The sequence below is a fragment of the Ctenocephalides felis genome, unplaced genomic scaffold (assembly GCF_003426905.1).
Source record: "Ctenocephalides felis isolate EL2017-DRISC unplaced genomic scaffold, ASM342690v1 CF-g0.4_SCAFFOLD_03570, whole genome shotgun sequence".
NCBI lineage: Eukaryota > Metazoa > Arthropoda > Insecta > Siphonaptera > Pulicidae > Ctenocephalides > Ctenocephalides felis.
The window spans coordinates 6651874-6671128 of record NW_020539724.1 but is presented as its reverse complement, the minus strand read 5'-3'; the positions used below and the strand labels follow the sequence as shown (position 1 = coordinate 6671128).

The 19255-nt window shown below is 27.8% G+C and overlaps 5 protein-coding genes across 5 annotated transcripts in view; 4 read left to right on the top strand and 1 right to left on the bottom strand.

Annotated features, from left to right (window-relative positions):
• Positions 1-9595, top strand: part of LOC113383151 (acylpyruvase FAHD1, mitochondrial-like) — a gene marked incomplete at its 5' end in the record, with an annotated part of 11539 nt that extends 1944 nt beyond the window's left edge. Inside the window, 1 exon segment of the mRNA XM_026621397.1 lies at positions 9547-9595.
• LOC113383150 (homeobox protein PKNOX2-like) lies at positions 85-2544 on the top strand. The gene is given in 8 exon segments (XM_026621396.1): positions 85-157; positions 160-228; positions 297-382; positions 439-490; positions 643-780; positions 864-1009; positions 1083-1230; positions 2141-2544. Coding segments are annotated over 8 exon segments (912 nt in total). The 3' UTR covers positions 2341-2544.
• On the bottom strand, positions 4784-6607 carry LOC113382743 (bax inhibitor 1-like). Its single transcript, XM_026620971.1, has 5 exons — positions 6405-6607; positions 5617-5843; positions 5322-5548; positions 5083-5253; positions 4784-5008 (listed from the first exon to the last, which is right to left on the bottom strand). The coding sequence occupies exons 1-5, from the start codon at positions 6446-6448 to the stop codon at positions 4976-4978; spliced, it is 702 nt and encodes a 233-aa protein (XP_026476756.1). The 5' UTR covers positions 6449-6607; the 3' UTR covers positions 4784-4975.
• On the top strand, positions 7616-9511 carry LOC113383149 (acylpyruvase FAHD1, mitochondrial-like). Its single transcript, XM_026621394.1, has 5 exons — positions 7616-7702; positions 8554-8647; positions 8710-8856; positions 8923-9099; positions 9350-9511. Exons 1-5 carry the CDS (start codon positions 7632-7634, stop codon positions 9509-9511), a joined length of 651 nt encoding a protein of 216 aa, XP_026477179.1. The 5' UTR covers positions 7616-7631.
• Positions 9596-10040: 445 nt separating the features above from the next.
• Positions 10041-15614, top strand: LOC113383070 (ubiquitin carboxyl-terminal hydrolase 4-like). The gene is made up of 11 exons (XM_026621321.1): positions 10041-10336; positions 10523-12529; positions 13087-13186; positions 13261-13404; positions 13472-13697; positions 14051-14203; positions 14292-14385; positions 14462-14540; positions 14652-14801; positions 14869-14947; positions 15012-15614. The coding sequence occupies exons 2-11, from the start codon at positions 10553-10555 to the stop codon at positions 15100-15102; spliced, it is 3093 nt and encodes a 1030-aa protein (XP_026477106.1). The 5' UTR covers positions 10041-10336; positions 10523-10552; the 3' UTR covers positions 15103-15614.
• Positions 15615-19255: the final 3641 nt, after the last annotated feature.

The window sequence follows — 19255 nt, the reverse complement described above, 5'->3', positions numbered from 1 at the left end:
AAATATATAAGCACTCTTTATACTTACATAATTTTTAATTTATGGTTTAGTACATTTTAACTTAGTTTGTGTCTAATTTTACAGATGATCAAAGCTCTACAAGTCCTCCGAATACACTTACTAGAATTAGAAAAAGTTCAAGAATTATGTCGAGATTTTTGAGCCGATATATTGCCTGCCTACGAGGCAAAATGCAGTCAGAAAACTTGCTACGAGCCGATTATAATGGTATCTTGAATTTACATTAATATTTATTTTAAATTTACCTTGCTTTTATTATTTTTTTGATGTTGTAGGCGGAATGGGTCCTCTTGAGCATAACAACAACGTTGGAAGTTCAAATTCAAATAGTCCTACACAATTAAATAATAGTCCATCACAGGTATATATTTAAATTTTAATATTTAATTTTATTATTCTCATTTTGGCTTTTTTTAGTCATTGAATGCACCTAGTCACACTTATACGGAAGAGAACGCGTTTCAATTATGTTCCTACAAACTGCTCTGATCAAAATAATAGATATGCTAATTCAGAACCAGATTATAATAATGTTGTGCCAATCCAGGTATTAATAATATTTTTTTTTTACATTATGCATCCTTTGGAGCAATCATATACATCTCAGTTTTTTATTCTAAGGTGCTGCTTACATGGAAAACTCTACCAGTCCAGCCTTACAAGCGTCAGGATCTGATAGCGCTGGCATAGTTTTGGGGACTACACCTATTGGCCAAATTGGTGCTGGGCTTATGCCACCAGGAGCAGACGCTTACTCAGGTATATATAATCAAAATCTCAATGTGCATCAAGGGCCAAAAACTTAGAAATTGTATTTATAATAATTATTTTTTTATCTGCAGGTCAACTGTCACCAATGCCCAGTACAGATGATCAGGAGAGCGGTGGTGAGAGTGTGAGTGGAACAAGTGCCAGACGCCAAAAGCGAGGAGTTTTACCTAAGCAAGCCACTAGTGTAATGAGAGCTTGGCTATTCCAACACCTTGTTGTAAGAGAAATAAATTATATATACCATAGTTTTTTTTATCAAGTGCTCCAAACTAATATAAAAATTGTTTTAGCATCCTTATCCAACGGAAGATGAAAAGCGAAACATAGCTGCTCAAACAAATTTGACACTATTACAAGTTAATAATTGGTTTATCAATGCGAGAAGAAGAATTTTGCAACCTATGCTTGAAGCTACTGATGGTCAGTCACCAAGAGCTGGTAATAAAAATTTGGCTAAATTTTATTTTACACTTTCCAAAATATCTTTTATGTTTTATTTTCCGGAATTTAAATTCAAATATGTTTTTATGGATATTTTAGGATCTTTTGGACATTATAGCCCTGGTATCAATGACAATTTTCCATCAAACTATTACATTTGAATAGTTTGTGTTTAGATAGTCATAATAGGCCAAGTTTTCCATATAATTAAAGAGGATTTAGATTAAGTTTTCAATTCTGTAAATAAACGAAGTACCTGTGACAACCAGATTCACTCATAGTAAGATTAAGATGTTGATTTTTAACATGAAAGTAAATTGTAGGTAGAGGTTCAAAATAGTATTTTAGAGTTGGAAAGGATAAGGCTATTATGTAGAGTAATTAAAAGAAATATGGTTCTCAAAATAGGGGTCAATAAATAAATAATTGGTTTTAATTACAGGTATAATAGTTAATATTTGAAGTTAGTAAAAAAAAGACCCAAAAATATGTGTGACTTCTCCGACAAAACATAAATTAGTAATTAATTTAGGATTGTTTTCTAGATTCAAATAATTATATAGAGTACATTATATTATACATCTTAGAATACATATAATTTATTTTTCATTTAAAGTATTTAAAAATAAGTGGTATGATTTATATGAATTCCCATAATGTACATTTAGGACTCCAGTTTTTTTATATGCATGTATAAATTTACATTGAAACTAAAATATATTGCCAGTTTGATTCTTAAATTTTAGATATATATATAGAATAATTTTATAAACGTTTTGTATTTTAAATATGACTATTTTTGAGTTTATAATTATAGTGCATGTTTAGTTAAACAATATCATTTATTACATTTCTCCTGAATACTATGTTTTAGTCCATGTTATATTATTTATGTATATTTTTCTAGATTCAGCTCAGACTTCATCAGTTTCTCAACACAAGAAGGCTGGTTCAGCAAAACGCTTTTGGCCTGATAATCTTAGTGGAATGTTAGACCAGAGAATAGATCCTAGTGCTTTGAGTAGCAGTTCTGATGAGGAGGACAGCCAGGATAGTCTGGTTATTGATAGATCTCAAAACAGTATACCTACTGAAAATAACCATTGAATTGTGGTATGATAATTATTATTAACATACTTGCTAGCGCCACAAAATTTAAAAATTCATTTTATATTTATTTCTGTTTGAGGAATTTCAGTTTACCTTATTAAACCATGTGGGGCTAGCAATAATTTTTATTAAAATGCTAAGCTTTTTGTATAATATTGTTAACTTCTAGTTAATAAGAATTGAAGTTTTTACTATCTTATATTGCGAGACATTATTTTTATTATTTGCATGTACATTCAATAAATTTTCTCAAAATTTAATTTTTATGTTTGAAGCAAACTCAGATTTAGTCAACAAATAACATTTTTAATATTCATAACATTTATTTTAAAGATCGTATGGGGATGATTACTAACTTGATGTTAACAAACTCTATATTTTAATTTAGCTTGTCTTAAAGTTTTCATTTATTTTGGATTTTTATATATACGATTTTCTAGTCCTAAATAACAAATCTTGAGATCCACTTAATTTGTATACTGATTCTGAAACAGAAATTATATTTTTAAGATTTTTATTTTCCAAACAGGTATACGATTGTTGTTTTATTGTAAACTATGTATACGTAAAATACCTCAAAATAGTTTTATATATTAAATATGGCTAAACTTAAAAAATATGTGCTGATATGATGGATATGATTATCAAAATTTTAATTTTTTAAAGTCCCATTAAGTTTATAAATAGAAAGCGTATAGATATAAAAAGAATACCAAATACAATTTTTGTAAACATTTTGATTCAAGTCCATAATTTCAAATGATTTAAATATGAAATTGTTGGATAACAAAATGCACTTTATTATATAAACACATTTTTATATTTGAGGGGGCACTTACAACAGTGTTTGGAATATTTACATACAACTTTTGCTTTAAATATATTAAATTGACTGTAATGATCTGATTATATATAAAAATTAAGCCCTGGTTATTTAGATCTGATAACAAAAATGATAAAAATTAATATTAGGTATATTTTAATTGTAAGTAAATGGCATATATGTATATGCATATGCATATACATATACATATAATGATTTCGACTTCCCATTTAGTAATATTATATTATTTCTTGTCTCTGACAATTGCAGATCGCAATAGGTGTAAATTTAATGAAATATTTCAGCAAGAGTAGTATACTATATGTATATATTTTGATTGTGATATATTTTCCATCGCCATTCATATATTATTAACTTTTGGACAATACATTAAATTGCTTATATCCTTCACTTTGTTACAAATTTAGACACATTATCAGGTTTTTCCAAATACAAACTGATAATGTAAATGCTTTCGTGATATAATAATGTCTGCCACTAAAATTATTCTATTTATTATCAATATTTGTACATATTATGTCTTTAACTTCCATGAGTCAAGCAAGAATTTGCTTTTTAATCTAACAATTTCGTAAAAAATTAAGATATTTTTGCATAATGAGCACTTATTTTGAAATTCTTTGAAGACTTGCCAACTCCAGTATAAGTGAATTAGGGATTAGAATACTTAAATAGGTCTTAATCAAAATTGCAACGATATACGTAATAAAAACACTTAAATATAATATCCCTCCATTCCATTTATATCCTAAAATATATATAAATCATATATTTAAAAAATAATGTAATCCTTTTCGAAATCCATTAAACGCAAACAAATTACTAGCTATTATGTAAAACTAAGAATGCTTTTTGTGGTTGATATCTGCATAGATGGAATCTTTTGCTTAAGTATATTTGGCGCGAGTGTTTCTGTCAACAGAAAGAAGTCTTAATTAATTCTGTTCCAAATTTGATTGTAATTAAAATCCTCTATTGATAGTATACTCAAAACTGATTAAAGTAAGATTTCGCTTAATAAAGCAATGTGATCTAATGAATAAATATGTTAAAAACGCCATGAAACAAAATGCATGAGACTAAATAAATGCTTGGTATTAAGCATTATATAATATATCCAGAAACTTTATGATATGTGTCATATTTCATCGTTTTCAACATAAAATAGCATTAAATTAGATTTAAGATGTATGTATTTTTATTGTAGAATATACTTATCTGTTTCAAGCTGAAATGATATAATATTATAATAGACCTAATTCTCATATTATAATTACCTTTTTGGTTTATTTTAGAGAGGTATCTTTCTATATTAATAACTTTCAGAAGCAAAGATTTACTATTTTTGTTTATAGTTATTTTTGACTAAAAATAATTAACTACTTTGAGAAGATACAAGGATAAAAAGAAGTAAGATGTCATATAGAAGGCTCAAAAGGTAAGGTAAACTCAGGCAGTTTTAAAATATTCAGATTTCAATGTTGTTTAAAAGAGTATATCCTTGATTAAGAATAATTAATATAAAGTATTATAAAAAGGTATAGTATATAATCAGAAAAAACTAATTTAGTGAGTACCACTTCTAAAAATGGAGGGTGTTTTTATTTAACAAATTTATTTACATCTAATTTTAATGAAATAAAAATGAAAATGTTTAATAAATAATAAATGCAATAAATTTGAAAATATAATGATATTCAACAACTTAAGACTTATCTAATCCATGTATAATATGTATATAATAGTATTCTTTAAATATTAAAATAATGTGGTGCTTAAATTAAGAACTTATTGCTGTCTTTTCTTCTTCTCATTCTCTTCCTGTAATAATAATTTTTCTGGTTAAATTTTCTTAATTAAATTAATTTCACAATACTGTAAATTAACAGAATTACCTTCTGGCTCAAGATGATAAGAAGGCGTTTGAAGATTCCAATAAAATCAAGGAACAAGTCAAAAGCATGCCCAACTGTGTCGCGGCTTCCAGCTCTGAATTTTTCAATAATAGCTTGTGTATCATAAAGGACAAAAGCACACATAACAAATAATCCTACATAAAGGTGAGCCTGCAATTCAAAACTTGATCAGTTGCTGGATTCAATTAATTATTATGTTATTTTGGATTATGGTTTACCTGGTATATCAAAGTGCTTTGCAAGAAAATATTTGCCAAAGAGGAGAAGAACATCATATTCAAAACACTGACAATAATTCCACCCAGGAACAACCATTTTCCACGTTCAGCAAATATTGCTGATAAGCTGAATGCCACGAATACTAAAGTAGTGCCAAATAATGCAGTTGTTATTATACTTGGATTAATTTGGGCCACATGAGCTAGTAAGGGTCCTAATCCTAAACCTAAGGAACAACAAGAAGTTATAAAAAACTATAAATAATTTGATAATTGGGTTATAAATGATAAATACCTGACAAGAATCCTAATCCTAACAGCATTCCTAGTCTCATATTAAAATTTTTGGCATCTGGAGAGGTCATCATCAAGCCCAAGCCTAATCCTAGGGCTCCCAAAGCTGGCAACAATCCTGCTGAGAGCCATCCTGCAAGGAAACTGTAAGCCCCTATACTAGCTAATGATGTTGTAGCTGCCAGACACCCGTAGACGCCTTTCAGATGTTGCTGGACTGGCGCTTCCCTGAATAAATGGTAAGTAGATAATATCGTAATTGAATTTATTTTGTTGCAATTATCAAGATGTAACTAAATAATATGCAGTAGATAATGATGAAAGCTAAGTATTTGCAAATGCAATACATCAATATTTGATCAATCATGTATTTGTACAAAATGTATCCTCAGAATGTATCCTTTTCATCAGAATAGTAATCTTATATATAAACATTATGTTCAGACTCAAAAATCCCATTATTAGTTTTCTATAATGGGCTTATTAAATTTAATCAAGTTGTACAATCAGGTTTCAACTTGACCCTGAGAATTTCTCAGTGATAGTTCTAAAACGTTAATGGTTGAAAAAGATATACGTTAAAAGGTTGAAAAAGATATACCAAAAATGATTAAGTAATTGTAAACAGCCATTTGTAGTCCTTGAATTTAATAGAACTTAAGGGAGTTTCTCATAAGTCTGACAGCCAGCCAAAGGCTCCAAAAATTATATTTTAAAAAGTGCTGATTACACCTGGTTGTTTCATTATATCTAGTCGCAATTAACACTAATTAACTAATCCATACTTACAGTTTATTGTTGAATGTATTTATAAAAGATGTCAAAGTCACCATTTTGATGTTACAATAAATTTAAATCGCGTTTAATTTACACTTGATATTCTTTAAAACATATAACTTTTATTCGATCTTCCAATGATACCGTTTACTAATCTGATAATTTACGATGACAAGCATTTGTATTTACGTTTTTACTTATGCATCGCATACGTGTATAATTTTGATTGGTTTTTATTCGATTTATGTTGGCACGCTTGGACGATAGCGCGCATGGAATAATTGAATTGCAACATTTCTTTAACTATTACGGCATGCATGATTTCGTTCGGACTTTGGAGTTTCGAGAAAAATCGATCTGTATTCTTAATTATGCATATTTCAATAAAAAAATATAAATATAATTTATAAATTTTATATATAGATATATATGAAGTAATTAGCAGAAACTTCATTGCATTAAAATGCACTTTTACCACTTTTTTAATTTTAACGTTTCGACATTTGATTTGTGTCATCATTCAGCACTATCTTCAGTTCGATTTGAATAAATCGGAAGCATCGTTGCTGTCAAAAAAGTTCAAATAATATGATTTTTAATTTTATAACTATTTAAATATAATTTTCAGTGTTTATATTGAAATGTTCAATTGATTTTTTTTTAATTTTGTGTTTTGTTCTTGCTGAATGATGGCACAAATAAAGTGTCGAAACAATGAAGAAGTGAAAAAATTATTCCATCATTTAATTCGACAAATGGCTGCTTATTGTATCAAATAGGTATATTTTTAACATAAAATCAATCAAGATGTATATTTATTACATGTATTCATAATTATTCAATGAAATTATAATTTTTAAGTTATTTTTGAACTTGCAAACACCGCGATTGTATTGCTGCTTCTACACTATATTTAAAGTATCAAAAATCGCAATTTTTTATTAATTTATTTTTGTCAATCAAAACTGCAACATTTATTTTGTATCATTTAATTACGTTCTATTTTTTATAATAAAACTGTTGCAGATTATTACTGTTATCAAAAATCACTGTTATATCATATATTATATTTTCCATATATGATTGAATAATAATTAATCTCTTTAAATCATCGCATGATCTTTATTTAGAGGTCATTCTTGATAATTTTATTCGAAAAGTACATATCAAGAATTTTCCTATCAACAACACATACATGTTTTAGTATTCCATTACAAGTGAAGGCAAATACTTTATAAAATGACCAGTGCACAATTACAAAATTTTGTGAAAAATGGAAAAGTTATTATTGGAGCCGGGTTAAATTACAAGTACATATTTAAATGAATATATACAATTTATTTACTTATGCAATCACAATTGTAAAAACGTTAACGTTTATTGTTTCAATGTCGAAAACACTATCAAGATTATATAAATATGTATGCATGTCTATACATATTAATTCTACAAGCTGCAAAACTATATAAAAAATGCTATAATTAACTTTTGGAACAAGAACTTGAACAAAACAATTGTTTTTGCCAAAAAAATACAATTTACCATAATTTTATATTTATCACGGTTAAAGTAATTCTGAATCGTTTTGATATCAAAATTAGAAGTATAAGTGTGTATTCACAGATAAAAGAAGAGTATTTTTGTGTGTGTGTATTTATGTGTGTGGATCAAAATTTAATCAAATATGAACAACAGTTTATTTAATATCTTTTTTATATTTTAATTTCAAACAAAAAACGATTAATCTAAACTTAAATAAAATAAAATAAAAAGTAAGTAAATTTTTTAAAAATAATTCATGATTAATTAATTAATTATTTTTTAAATAATTTCTGATAAATATATTTAATCTCAAACCCTGGCAAAAAAATATATTCCTGTAATACCCATAAATTTTATAAAAAATCTCAGTACACTATGCTGTCATAATTTTGGATACCTGTCTAGTTTTGAAATAAATTCGAAGTTTTTTTATTCATTAAGATGAAAATGATATTGTTGTATTGATGTTTATTCGGCAAGGAAGAAAGATCATCGTTGCTTCAAGCAATTACAAGTATAATTGTTATATTAGTATTGATATTTAAATTCTAAAATCATGATAAAGGATATTGTTTTTTTTTAAATTTGTTCTAATATATGTATACAATTTTTTTTGTAGATCAGCATTACCTCCAGGAAGATCTCGTCCATCAGTTCCTGTAATTTTCACCAAGCCAACATCTTGCTACATAGTAGAAGGGCAAGAAATTGAGGTAAAGGATGGCTAATTTTATTTTATTTAAAATATGAAACTGAAAAATATATTATGTTACAGTTAAATCCTCATTTTAAAGATGTCAAACATGAAATTGAATTAGGAGTCATTATTGGAAAAAGATGCAAAAATGTTAGCGAAAAAGAAGCAATGGATTATGTGGGAGGATACTGTCTTGGCTTAGACATGACTGCTGCTTGTTATCTGGTGAGATTCTATCTAGGAGATTAATGTATATATTCTACTAATTGGAGAATAAATGTTTTTTTTTAGTCAGAATCAATGAAACATGGGTTGCCTTGGGCCTTAAGTAAAAGTTTTGATACTTCCAATCCTGTGAGTCGATTTGTATCAACACAAGAATTGCCAAATCCTCATGATGTGCGACTTTGGTGTAAAGTCAATGGTTTGACCAGACAGGATTCGACTACTGCTGATTTAATATTTACAGTAAGATAATAGACTCCTAATTAGTAGATAATAGACTCTTAATTAGTAATAGTAAAGATCAAAAGGAAATTAAATAATTTAGCAAAAATTATTGGGTAAAGTCGTAAAGCCTAAGATAATAGTTGTGCAATATTTAAATGCAACAAAATCTTTACCATGTACTGATGAAGCTCTATTTAGTTGGCTTCTGATTTATGACTTTGATTTTGATTCTAAATAAGTTTATATTATTACTGATTTTATTTTTCAGATCCCCGAATTGATAAGTTATTGCTCCAAATTCATGACATTGGAACCATGCGACCTCATAATGACCGGAACCCCGCAAGGTGTTGGTTCCGTAAACAAAGGAGATATTATCGAAGGCGGCCTAGGAGATTTCCTCACGATGACATTTTACGTTAAAAAATAATTTGAATTTAAAAAATTATAGCTCTTTATTCATAGAAATATATAATAAGGTCGCTTGTGATAAGTAACCTTGGGTGAACCGCACTAAATAAGTCAAGTTTCATATTGATTTTTGTCAACTCTATAAAGACATGTGTATCTTACAGGTTTTAAAGTGTGATTTTCCTCAGTGAATATGTCGGCTGTTGATTATAGATTTTATAGGTCAATTGCTTGAAAGGAGAAATTTATGCGTGGAATGTGTGCACCGGGCAGCGATTTTAAAGTTAGTGAAAGAAGATTGTAAACCAGAGGAGGAAGAAGCTAAAGTCGGCATTTTAAGACATTTTTTTTTTTATATGTTGGCATACAAATTCGTGTTTTTGTAGCTAACTTATTAGCAGATTTTAGCTACATATAGCTTCTAAATAAATATGTTGTTTTGATAGTTTTATTTTTAAATTCATTTGATTTCATATGTAAATTCTACTAATACATTTCAAATATTACTGCCTAGAAAGTAGCATTCTTGCTAGATTCCAACATGTATGTGTAGATCACTTTTTATGTCCTTATAAGAATCACATTAGATTCTCTTATTTCATGAGAAAATGTTATTTACGTCTGGCAACACACACAATACATGCCAAAAGCTTACTGGTGACGTCATTTTGTGAATTCTATAATTACACGAGCGAACAGACATTTGTGAATTTTCCATCATGTGCAAATTTCAAGCAATTTGTATTTAAAATTATCAAATAAGTTAATATCGATATCAACATATGTTTTATATTAACCTAACAAGAACTATGATGGTCGCTAAATTCCTAGTTGAATGCTGAAGGTACTTACATTGGATTTTATGATGGTGCTATATAAAATATTTGACTGTCGTGATTATTTATAGCAAAATCAGAATTTTCTTTATATTTTATTTAATTAGTGCATCAAAATTATGTTAATTAAGTTATAGTATATCATTTACGCCATTTTTTACTTCATGTCGGAATTTGTTTTTGTGATTTTACAGAATTCTTTTTACACAAATTTGTGATCCAAAATGCCTGTCATATCGGGGCGCTATTCCGCAACCAGTGGCTCGTCCCTGCCACCTTCTGGGACCTATAGATCATCAACATTAGACAGGTCTTATTGTACATCCTCATATATTACTCCTAGAGTTTTGACACATTCGAGAATTTCATCAACATTGGATTCCTATCGATATGACGACCCTAAGAAGACTTACAGCAGTTACCAAAAATACTCTAAGGGCATTTCTGATTCTGTGGACACCAATAGATACAGGAGATCAGAATCGAGAACAAGAGATTCTGTGAATGATACATCTAATTTAAGGAATGATGCTATTTACAATCGTGTGATGGCCACATCAGCTGCAGATATTATTAACAAATACTCTCCTGCAAATTATGTCCCAAAATGCGAGCTGATACGATCAAGGTTACTGTCAGACCCCAGGAAAGAAAAGTCACAGGTAAATTGCAAAATTTGTCAAAGTACAATAACCCCAGAATTTAATGCATTAAATGTAACTTGCAATAATACTAAATGTAACAGGACTAAAACTAATAAAACAAATGCTGACCATTCATTGTCTTCTACTAACAAATATAACTCTTATAATTTTACTAATTCTGGTACTAAAACTAAGCCTGTGTATCGAACCATTCCTGAACCGAATCGTACTAGTACTAAAAATTTAAGTGAAAGGAAAAATAATATTAATAAGTTACTGAAAGAGGATCCTTTGTCTAATAAATCGAAAAAACCCATTGTGACCAAAAGGAGAAATGACAATAAGATGGAATCTTGCCCAGACATCAGGCTATGGACAGATAATTTAGATTCAATATCCAAATATGATATTTCTAATTTATCGAAATCTAATAATGTAAGTAAGAAGCTAACTAGCAAAACAAAAGATGTAGCTTTAAAATTTGACAATACTCCAGTTAAAGTTTCAACCCTTCAACATGACAATAGTGTGAAAAAAATTAAATCTTATAATAAAGTTCATAACGACATTGATTCTGATAATAATGGTAACAAAGTTGGCAGCAGCGTTGCCGAGATACGCAAAAAGTTTGGTTCACCACAAAGTAAAAATTACAGTTATGCTGCATGGACAAATTTAGGTAAAACTAAGAAACTTGTGTCAACAAAATCAAATTCTGATATATTAAATACTCAAGGAAGTCTCAAGAAAATACTCAAAAAAGATGAAAAAATTCTAAAACCAGAGAATACTGACAAGACAGGCAGCTTGAAACGAGGCATAAAAAAATCACAGGATAACGCCAAAGTATCTGAGAGCAATAATTTAAATTTAAATGTAGGACTAGATGAATTAAATAATGTTAATGTAAAACAAAATCCTGATAGCAATTCTGAATTAAAACACAATAACAACAAGGATATTGATAGTAAAAAATTACATGGAGATCTAGACATAACTAAAGCTGTTATTTTTGAGAAACAATCTAAATTTAGTAGTCTCACAAATAATGTCAAAGCAGATGAAAATTTTTTTTTCAAAAAGGCGTTTGATGTCAAAACCAAAGACGTTGAAAATAAATGTGACAATAAAAAAAAGGATCAGTTAGCAGGTACTTTAGAAAAACCAAAGCATATCGATTTAAGCTCATCACAGGACTTATTAATTAAAAGATCCCCTACAAATCACACATCAGACATACCATCTTATATTCCTGTTAACAAGCCATTAAGTAGTTCAATATTTGAAGAACAAAAGATTGATGATATAAAATTTATTGATTCCGAATTAGATTATTCATGCTGTGATGAGTTAAATAGTAATATTGACACCAAGAGTTTGCACAATGCTTTACGAAAAGATCATGTAGAAATGAACAAATATGATGTATCCACTTCTGAGGTTGAGAATATGAACCATAAGAGTTCCGCCCAAAGTTCATTGAAAAGAATAGGTGTAGACAACTCTGTGCCTTCCACTAGTAGAAGAACATATCAGACTGATCAAACTTATATTTCTGTAAGTAGCTTAGGAAATGACAGAGTTGAGCTCGTGAATAGTTTGCTTAAAATGTTTAACTTTAAAGTTGAAAATGGACTTGTACTCGTACATGGGTTATGAAGATAAGTGCTAAAAACAGTGATATTGGAAACTAAATATTAAAGCTTATGCAAATACATATATAGAGATGTCTTAACAATATGAAACATCTTAAGCAAATTACTTATGATTTCTAACTTTGAGTTTTGAATTAACATTATTAATATTAAACTAATTTTTATTTTCATACTAATTCTGATCATAGAATTCTAATATGACTTGATAACAACAATCATACATGTCTGTATAAATATATATATTCATTATTTTGCATGTATCTTGTAATATTGACTCTGTCTATTTTTATCATTATTTATTGAGTATATACTTTTTGTATGTTAATTGACTCTTACACCTGTTGCAATCTATATATAGATTATATATGAAATCATATATTTAACATTGAAGTACACCTATAAATAAATTATTGATTCTATCCGAAGTTCTAATCCAGTAAATTCTGTATTATTTTATAGGAATCATCAAGGAGTGAAAGATTAACTAATATTAGAAGTACTCTTCCTGTAACACCCAATTCTAGATCTAATTCAGCTGAACAAGACAAAAATATTGCAGGTTTATTTTATTTGTTAAATATCAACTTTCAGTTGATAATGATTTATAATCTCTAATAAATAATTTGTTTTAAGGCTTAAATGGACTTAGGAACATTGGTAATACATGTTTCATGAACAGTGTATTACAATGCTTGAGCAACACAAGACTGCTGACCGAGTATGTAAAAAATGATAGCTGCAGTGGTGAGATTGGATCAAATGGAGCTTTGATCAAAGGTTTTTGAAATAACAAATTTTATTACTGTCAATATAAGTTTTTTTTAAACTTTGTACTCAATTTTAGCATTTTCTTCCTTGATTAGTGAGTTGTGGGCACCTGGATCTAGTAGGGTAGTAAATACCAGTTTGTTAAAATCTCAAGTACAAAAGATTGCTCCAAGATTTATGGGATATGCACAGCAAGATGCCCAAGAATTCTTAAGATACTTATTGGAAGGCTTGCATGAAGATATTAATCGAGTTAAAACAAGGCCCAGAGGAATCAATACTGAGATTGATGATAGTTTAAGGTATAACAGTTTCTACTTGATAATTAATTTACAATGTTAAATATATTATACAGGAGCTTTTCTGTGAATTAGTGGTTAGAGCTATGAGATTCCAATCAGAAACTAATATAGATATGATAGCAATATGTTCCCAAGTGTAAATAGCTTTTTTCTGAACTATTTTTTTCTGCACCCAATAAAGAGTTATTAGTATCAGAGTTATAAAAAAGCCATGTTATTAAGAAGTAATCACAACAAGCCTATAAAACTATTAATTTTTGATTGCAATTAATAATAATAAAAGCTAATCTATTTTATTATAAATTTTTTAAGAAATGGTTGGGTATTTTCATCTAAAATTTGTTTTCTTCTAGTGATTCTCAGAAAGCTGCAGAATCTTGGGCACGTTACATTCGCATGGAAGATTCACATATTGTAGATCTGTTCGTTGGTCAATTAAAAAGTACTTTAAGATGCACAATATGTGGTCATAGTAGTGTTACATTCGATCCATTCTGGGATCTTAGGTAATTATAAAATAGCTTCATTAATACTAAGTAAATGACACACAATTACTGAAATGTTTGAACTAAAATATTTATTTTATTTTAATAGTTTGCCAATTCCATCAAGAACAGGCCAAGTACGTTTAAATCAGTGCTTAGAACTATTTACAAAGGAAGAAGTTCTAGATGGAGATGAAAAGCCAGTAAGTTAATAGTTAGTTGATACTAATTAAAAGTACTTTAAATATATTTATCTTAATTGTTCCTTTGACATTCCAGACTTGCTCAAAGTGTCAGGTTAGAAGAAAATGTACAAAGAGATTTTCTGTGCAAAAGTTTCCTAAGATTTTGGTTATTCGTATCCTTTCAAATATATAATTTATTAACATAAATGATGCATAAAAATATTATGTTATTGCACTCTTGAATTTTTAAAATCTGCATTCATAAATTCCTTAATTTGGCATAGATTTAAAACGTTTTTCGCCTACGGAGCGTTTTAGAGGAAAACTAAATTCACTTGTTGATTTTCCATTGAATGAACTTGATTTAAGTTCATACGCTGCAAATCAGGGAACTCCATGTGTTTATGACTTATATGCAGTATCAAACCATAGCGGTAAATATCTTTTCTTTATCAATTACATTATAAATTGAACTGTTTATGATCTATTTATTATTTTAAGGTACTACATATTCTGGTCATTACACAGCCTACTGCAAACACCCATATACTCACGAATGGCATGAATATAATGACTCAAGGTATTTGTAATTAATATTTTTTCCTATATAGAATTTAAATTTATTATTTTATTTCTTTTCTCAGGGTTACAAGTATAAATGCTCGCAATGTTGTGTCAAACGAGGCTTATGTTTTATTTTACGAATTGTCAAATCTGCACTCTTCACACTTATAAAAGGAATTCAAATATGAAGTACAATATTTTTCCATTCACCAGTGGTCAAATTTATGAAGACATAGAGAATCAATTAATTATTACTTATCAGATAACTACAAATTTATTATCATGTGTATTATAGATCGCTACTAAAACTTATATACTCAAGGTATATACATATTTTTTTTGTATATGCCGAAATGTGATTAGGAATTTGCATTTTTAATGCAGGATTTTGAGGTATATAAACTTATGTACACGTAAGTACCAACTAGTACAAAAAATCTATCATCCAGGGCGTGTTCAAAATTATTCAGATAAAAGTAATGCAATACAATGTAATGCATTCGTTTGTATAATAATGATATTCTCAATCTGATAAATTACTAATAATTTGACTTACAAAATATTATGACGGGTATTATCTAAATTCAAATTCGAATTGGATAAAATGTATTTCATGGTAAATATTTATTAACACTCGAATGTTTAGCAAATTTATTTATTTCTATCTAATTAAACAATCTAGTCCAAGCTTTTGTTATGCAGAGTGGATTGCTCAATTTTTTTAAGTTTATTTTTGAGAATATATAAGTATGCTTATACAAAATTAACAAATTAAATATATAAGCAGAGCATATTACAATTATTAATTGAACAATCTGCTCCTAAATTATATTTATATATCATATTTGACTTTTTAACAATTATTATTTATTTGTTTTTATATGAGATAAGATTTTATAAATGTGTGGTATTTAGAATTTGAAGCTTGTATTTTTAAAATTACCGCACAAAAGTTATTACTTAGTTATTTTAAGTTTGAATATTCAAACGCTTCTTATGTTATTGTTGACTATATAAATTTTATTCACAATTGTTCTAAATAGTTTTTGAATGTTTAAAATATGTTATTATATATTAGAGAACTTTATCACATAGAAGGCTCAATTTGTAATAAAAAATCTGGAAAGGATTTACAAAATGCCAAATAAAATTATATTTATTACAAAATGAGGAAATAAGTATTTAATTAACATATGTTTTGTCTTTTATGCTTTTAGGCTTTAATCACAAATCAGTAGGCCGATTACAAATGTATAATAAATTTTTGATTATTTATTTTATTATACTATAAGTTTGTAAGCAACTGCATGGTTTATAAAAATATATTTTAGAGATATAGTTAGGTTTTAAATCACATTTAATATGCAAAAACTTATAAATTATGTTGATTTTGAATCTCCAACCGTTAATATGGTTTCGTTACTCTTCAGCAGATGTCCGAAAGTTGTCTCATTCTGGCGACAGCAAAGACAAACGTCAGTCTTCTACCAACACGTGCGACTGCACTATCTCTCATACCCAACGTATGTCTATTCCACCACGTTACGCTCTCGCCATTTTTTACCATAGGTGAAATCTGCCGTTGAGCAGATTCGCGTGCGAAATTTGTGTAAATTAGGTTGTTAAAAATAGATATGTAGGTCAGTTTATGATTTCAAATCGTTGGCAGCCGCGTTATCGCTCTGTTTAAATTTTTTATTCGCAAAATTATTAAATATTATTTAATAAATAACATTGTGTTTAATTCTTGTGCAAGTGTTGTGTGTTTTTGCCCTTGTGTCATTATTTTGTTTCGGAGTGCATTCTAACCTCTTCAGTCAGGACCGATGACCTCTCAGCCGGTGAGTGCAGACTATTCGAGTTATGTTTATTTGCACAATCGAATTGGAATAAATCAGTATTTAATTTATAATGGATAGACATCATAGATAGACATACATTCACGTTAGTAAAATATATATTTGTTATGTAAAATACTAGAAATATTTATAAGCTCGATAATTTTAATTTTCATAGTTACCACTTTTCTCTATCACTTGAAGTGAGCAATTAGTTAAAAAAGTTTGACGTTTAAATTTTTTTTTGAAAAGTGACTTAATAGTATAATACATAATAATCCAATACAATTTTGCAAATAAATATTCTAGCGTGTTTGTAAAAACTTCAATTAATTTGCAGACTTGTATAGCTATTTATTATTAAATCACTTAATATTAAAAGTTTTACTAACTTCTTACAAATAATAATATAAAATTGCTGCATCAGTTTCAAGTTGCCAAAATCATTAAGTAACCATTGAAGTTTATTATTTTATTTGGTATATAGTAAATATACCAAAAAGTTTTATTTTATCACTATATTTTATATATTTACATACCAAAAAATCTTACAATTTTATTATTATGTTATGTATGTATATTTTCATACATCTTGGAATTTTTAATTCAGTTAATTTTTATCAACTTAGTTTTTATTTTCAGAATTTTTATGTTCAGAATTTATATGATTTCTTATGGTGATCTTATATTTCCTTCGTTTTTATTTCATTTTAAATAATTACATTCAGAATTTATAGTCTATTCAAAATAAAAATACACGGAAAGTATAGACAACACGTAAAAAAATAATTTTAACCCTTTCTACTCGCGAATTCCGAGATTTACATGAATTTTGCCGCCGGAGTGGTGGCATCCGAGTGGAAAAGGTAAATTATTTGATCTAACTTGTTTATCTATAAACTAAAGTATAAATAAACGTCGAAATAAGTATAAATTTATTTAAAATTATATATTTTCTAGAACAAAATGTGTCTCATCATTCAACAGGAAAAAACACACCAAACAAATAATCTAAAAAACAATAATCAAACAAATTCAACAAAAAATATAAATAAAAAATTCTACAATTTTAGGTCAGAAAAGCATGTGATTTGAGAATTTTGTTTTGAAACTGTACAATCTAATATAAGTTTATATTTTATTTCGACGTTTTTCTATACTTTAGTTTGATGAAATAATTTATTTAAACCTATTATTGCTTTAGCTGCTAAATAATTTTATATGTCTCATCGTCGAACTAAAAGGCTTTAAAATCTAAATATTGATACCTTGAAAGATTTTTCCATGTGCAAACAAATTTGTCATAACTTATACGAATTAAAAATAACAATATAATAAATAAATATAAATAATAAAAATAACATTATAAATACTTATTTGTACTTATTTCTACACTACATGTATGTGATCATTTAGCAGAAGAAAACTTGAAAAAATTAAATAACTACAAAATCATTGTTACAAAATTAAAGCCATATTTTAAATGTTTGACTTTGAAAAAATTGTAAACTAGTCCACTATACTTCACCATACCACATACATTTATTATTTAACTTTTAGTCTATTATTTTATTTTCTCATGAAGCAATTTCTTTAAAAAATGTGTATGATTTGAATTTGTTGTTAAACATGCTGAATGATGACACGCATATAGGTTCCGAAACGTACATAATAAAAAGATATTTATTTATTGTTTTTTATATTGATTATCTGGTTGCAAATAAACATTTCAAGTATATATATATATAAATATATATATATATATATATATATATATATATATATACATTATTTCCTCGTTTCGAGTACATTTCTCATTTCGGCCATGTTGTCCCAATGCAGTTGGAGTGCATTCAAGGGTGTTTACCCGTCAAAAGTTCAGTCATCCCTATTTGACGCACCCCTCCTACAGGAACATGCATTTGTTCCCGATTTTTAGACCAATGGCATGTTTTTGCCTACGGGCCGATTGTTCCCGGCAAAATGAGAGTTTTTTGAGATAATAGAAAATTGGTAGATATCATATTTTATACTTAATGGAATTTATGCAATTTGTGTAAATTTGGACAAAAAAAGATCACAAAATATTATAAATTAAATTTTTATTACATTTGCTTGAAAGATAGCGGATTTTTTTTAAAAATGATTTGTATATTTGTAATTAATTTGTATATAAACAATAGTAATGCTAATTTGGTCTTGCTAGATTAAGAGAGGTTACAATAGTATTGAAAGTCTTCGGGTGTTTATAGAAAATTAGTGGATTACATATTATGCCAGAATATTAACAATTCGTTTTAATGAGTTGAAAACGAAGTTTCAACTAACTAAAAATTATATTTTTTTTTACATTTACTTTATGATTACATATAAAAAAATCTGTTCACATGCACATACACACACACACATACTTTTTCCAAATTTGGTCTCATTTTATTCAGAATGAAACGTCGAGAAAACATAAAATTAGCGAGTCGGATTTTTTG

Excerpts from the sequence above, each read along its gene's own strand:
- LOC113383070 (XM_026621321.1), top strand. The coding sequence starts at position 10,553 with ATGCCTGTCATATCGGGGCGCTATTCCGCAACCAGTGGCTCGTCCCTG. Across the intron at positions 14,802-14,868 it reads TGCAGTATCAAACCATAGCG|GTACTACATATTCTGGTCAT; the intron begins GTAAATATCTTT and ends TATTATTTTAAG. Across the intron at positions 14,948-15,011 it reads CATGAATATAATGACTCAAG|GGTTACAAGTATAAATGCTC; the intron begins GTATTTGTAATT and ends TTCTTTTCTCAG.
- LOC113382743 (XM_026620971.1), bottom strand. The coding sequence starts at position 6,448 with ATGGTGACTTTGACATCTTTTATAAATACATTCAACAATAAACT. Across the intron at positions 5,844-6,404 it reads AATACATTCAACAATAAACT|GGAAGCGCCAGTCCAGCAAC; the intron begins GTAAGTATGGAT and ends CCATTTATTCAG. Across the intron at positions 5,254-5,321 it reads AAAGCACTTTGATATACCAG|GCTCACCTTTATGTAGGATT; the intron begins GTAAACCATAAT and ends TTTGAATTGCAG.
- LOC113383149 (XM_026621394.1), top strand. The coding sequence starts at position 7,632 with ATGACCAGTGCACAATTACAAAATTTTGTGAAAAATGGAAAAGTTATT. Across the intron at positions 7,703-8,553 it reads GGAGCCGGGTTAAATTACAA|ATCAGCATTACCTCCAGGAA; the intron begins GTACATATTTAA and ends TTTTTTTTGTAG. Across the intron at positions 9,100-9,349 it reads CTGCTGATTTAATATTTACA|ATCCCCGAATTGATAAGTTA; the intron begins GTAAGATAATAG and ends TTTATTTTTCAG.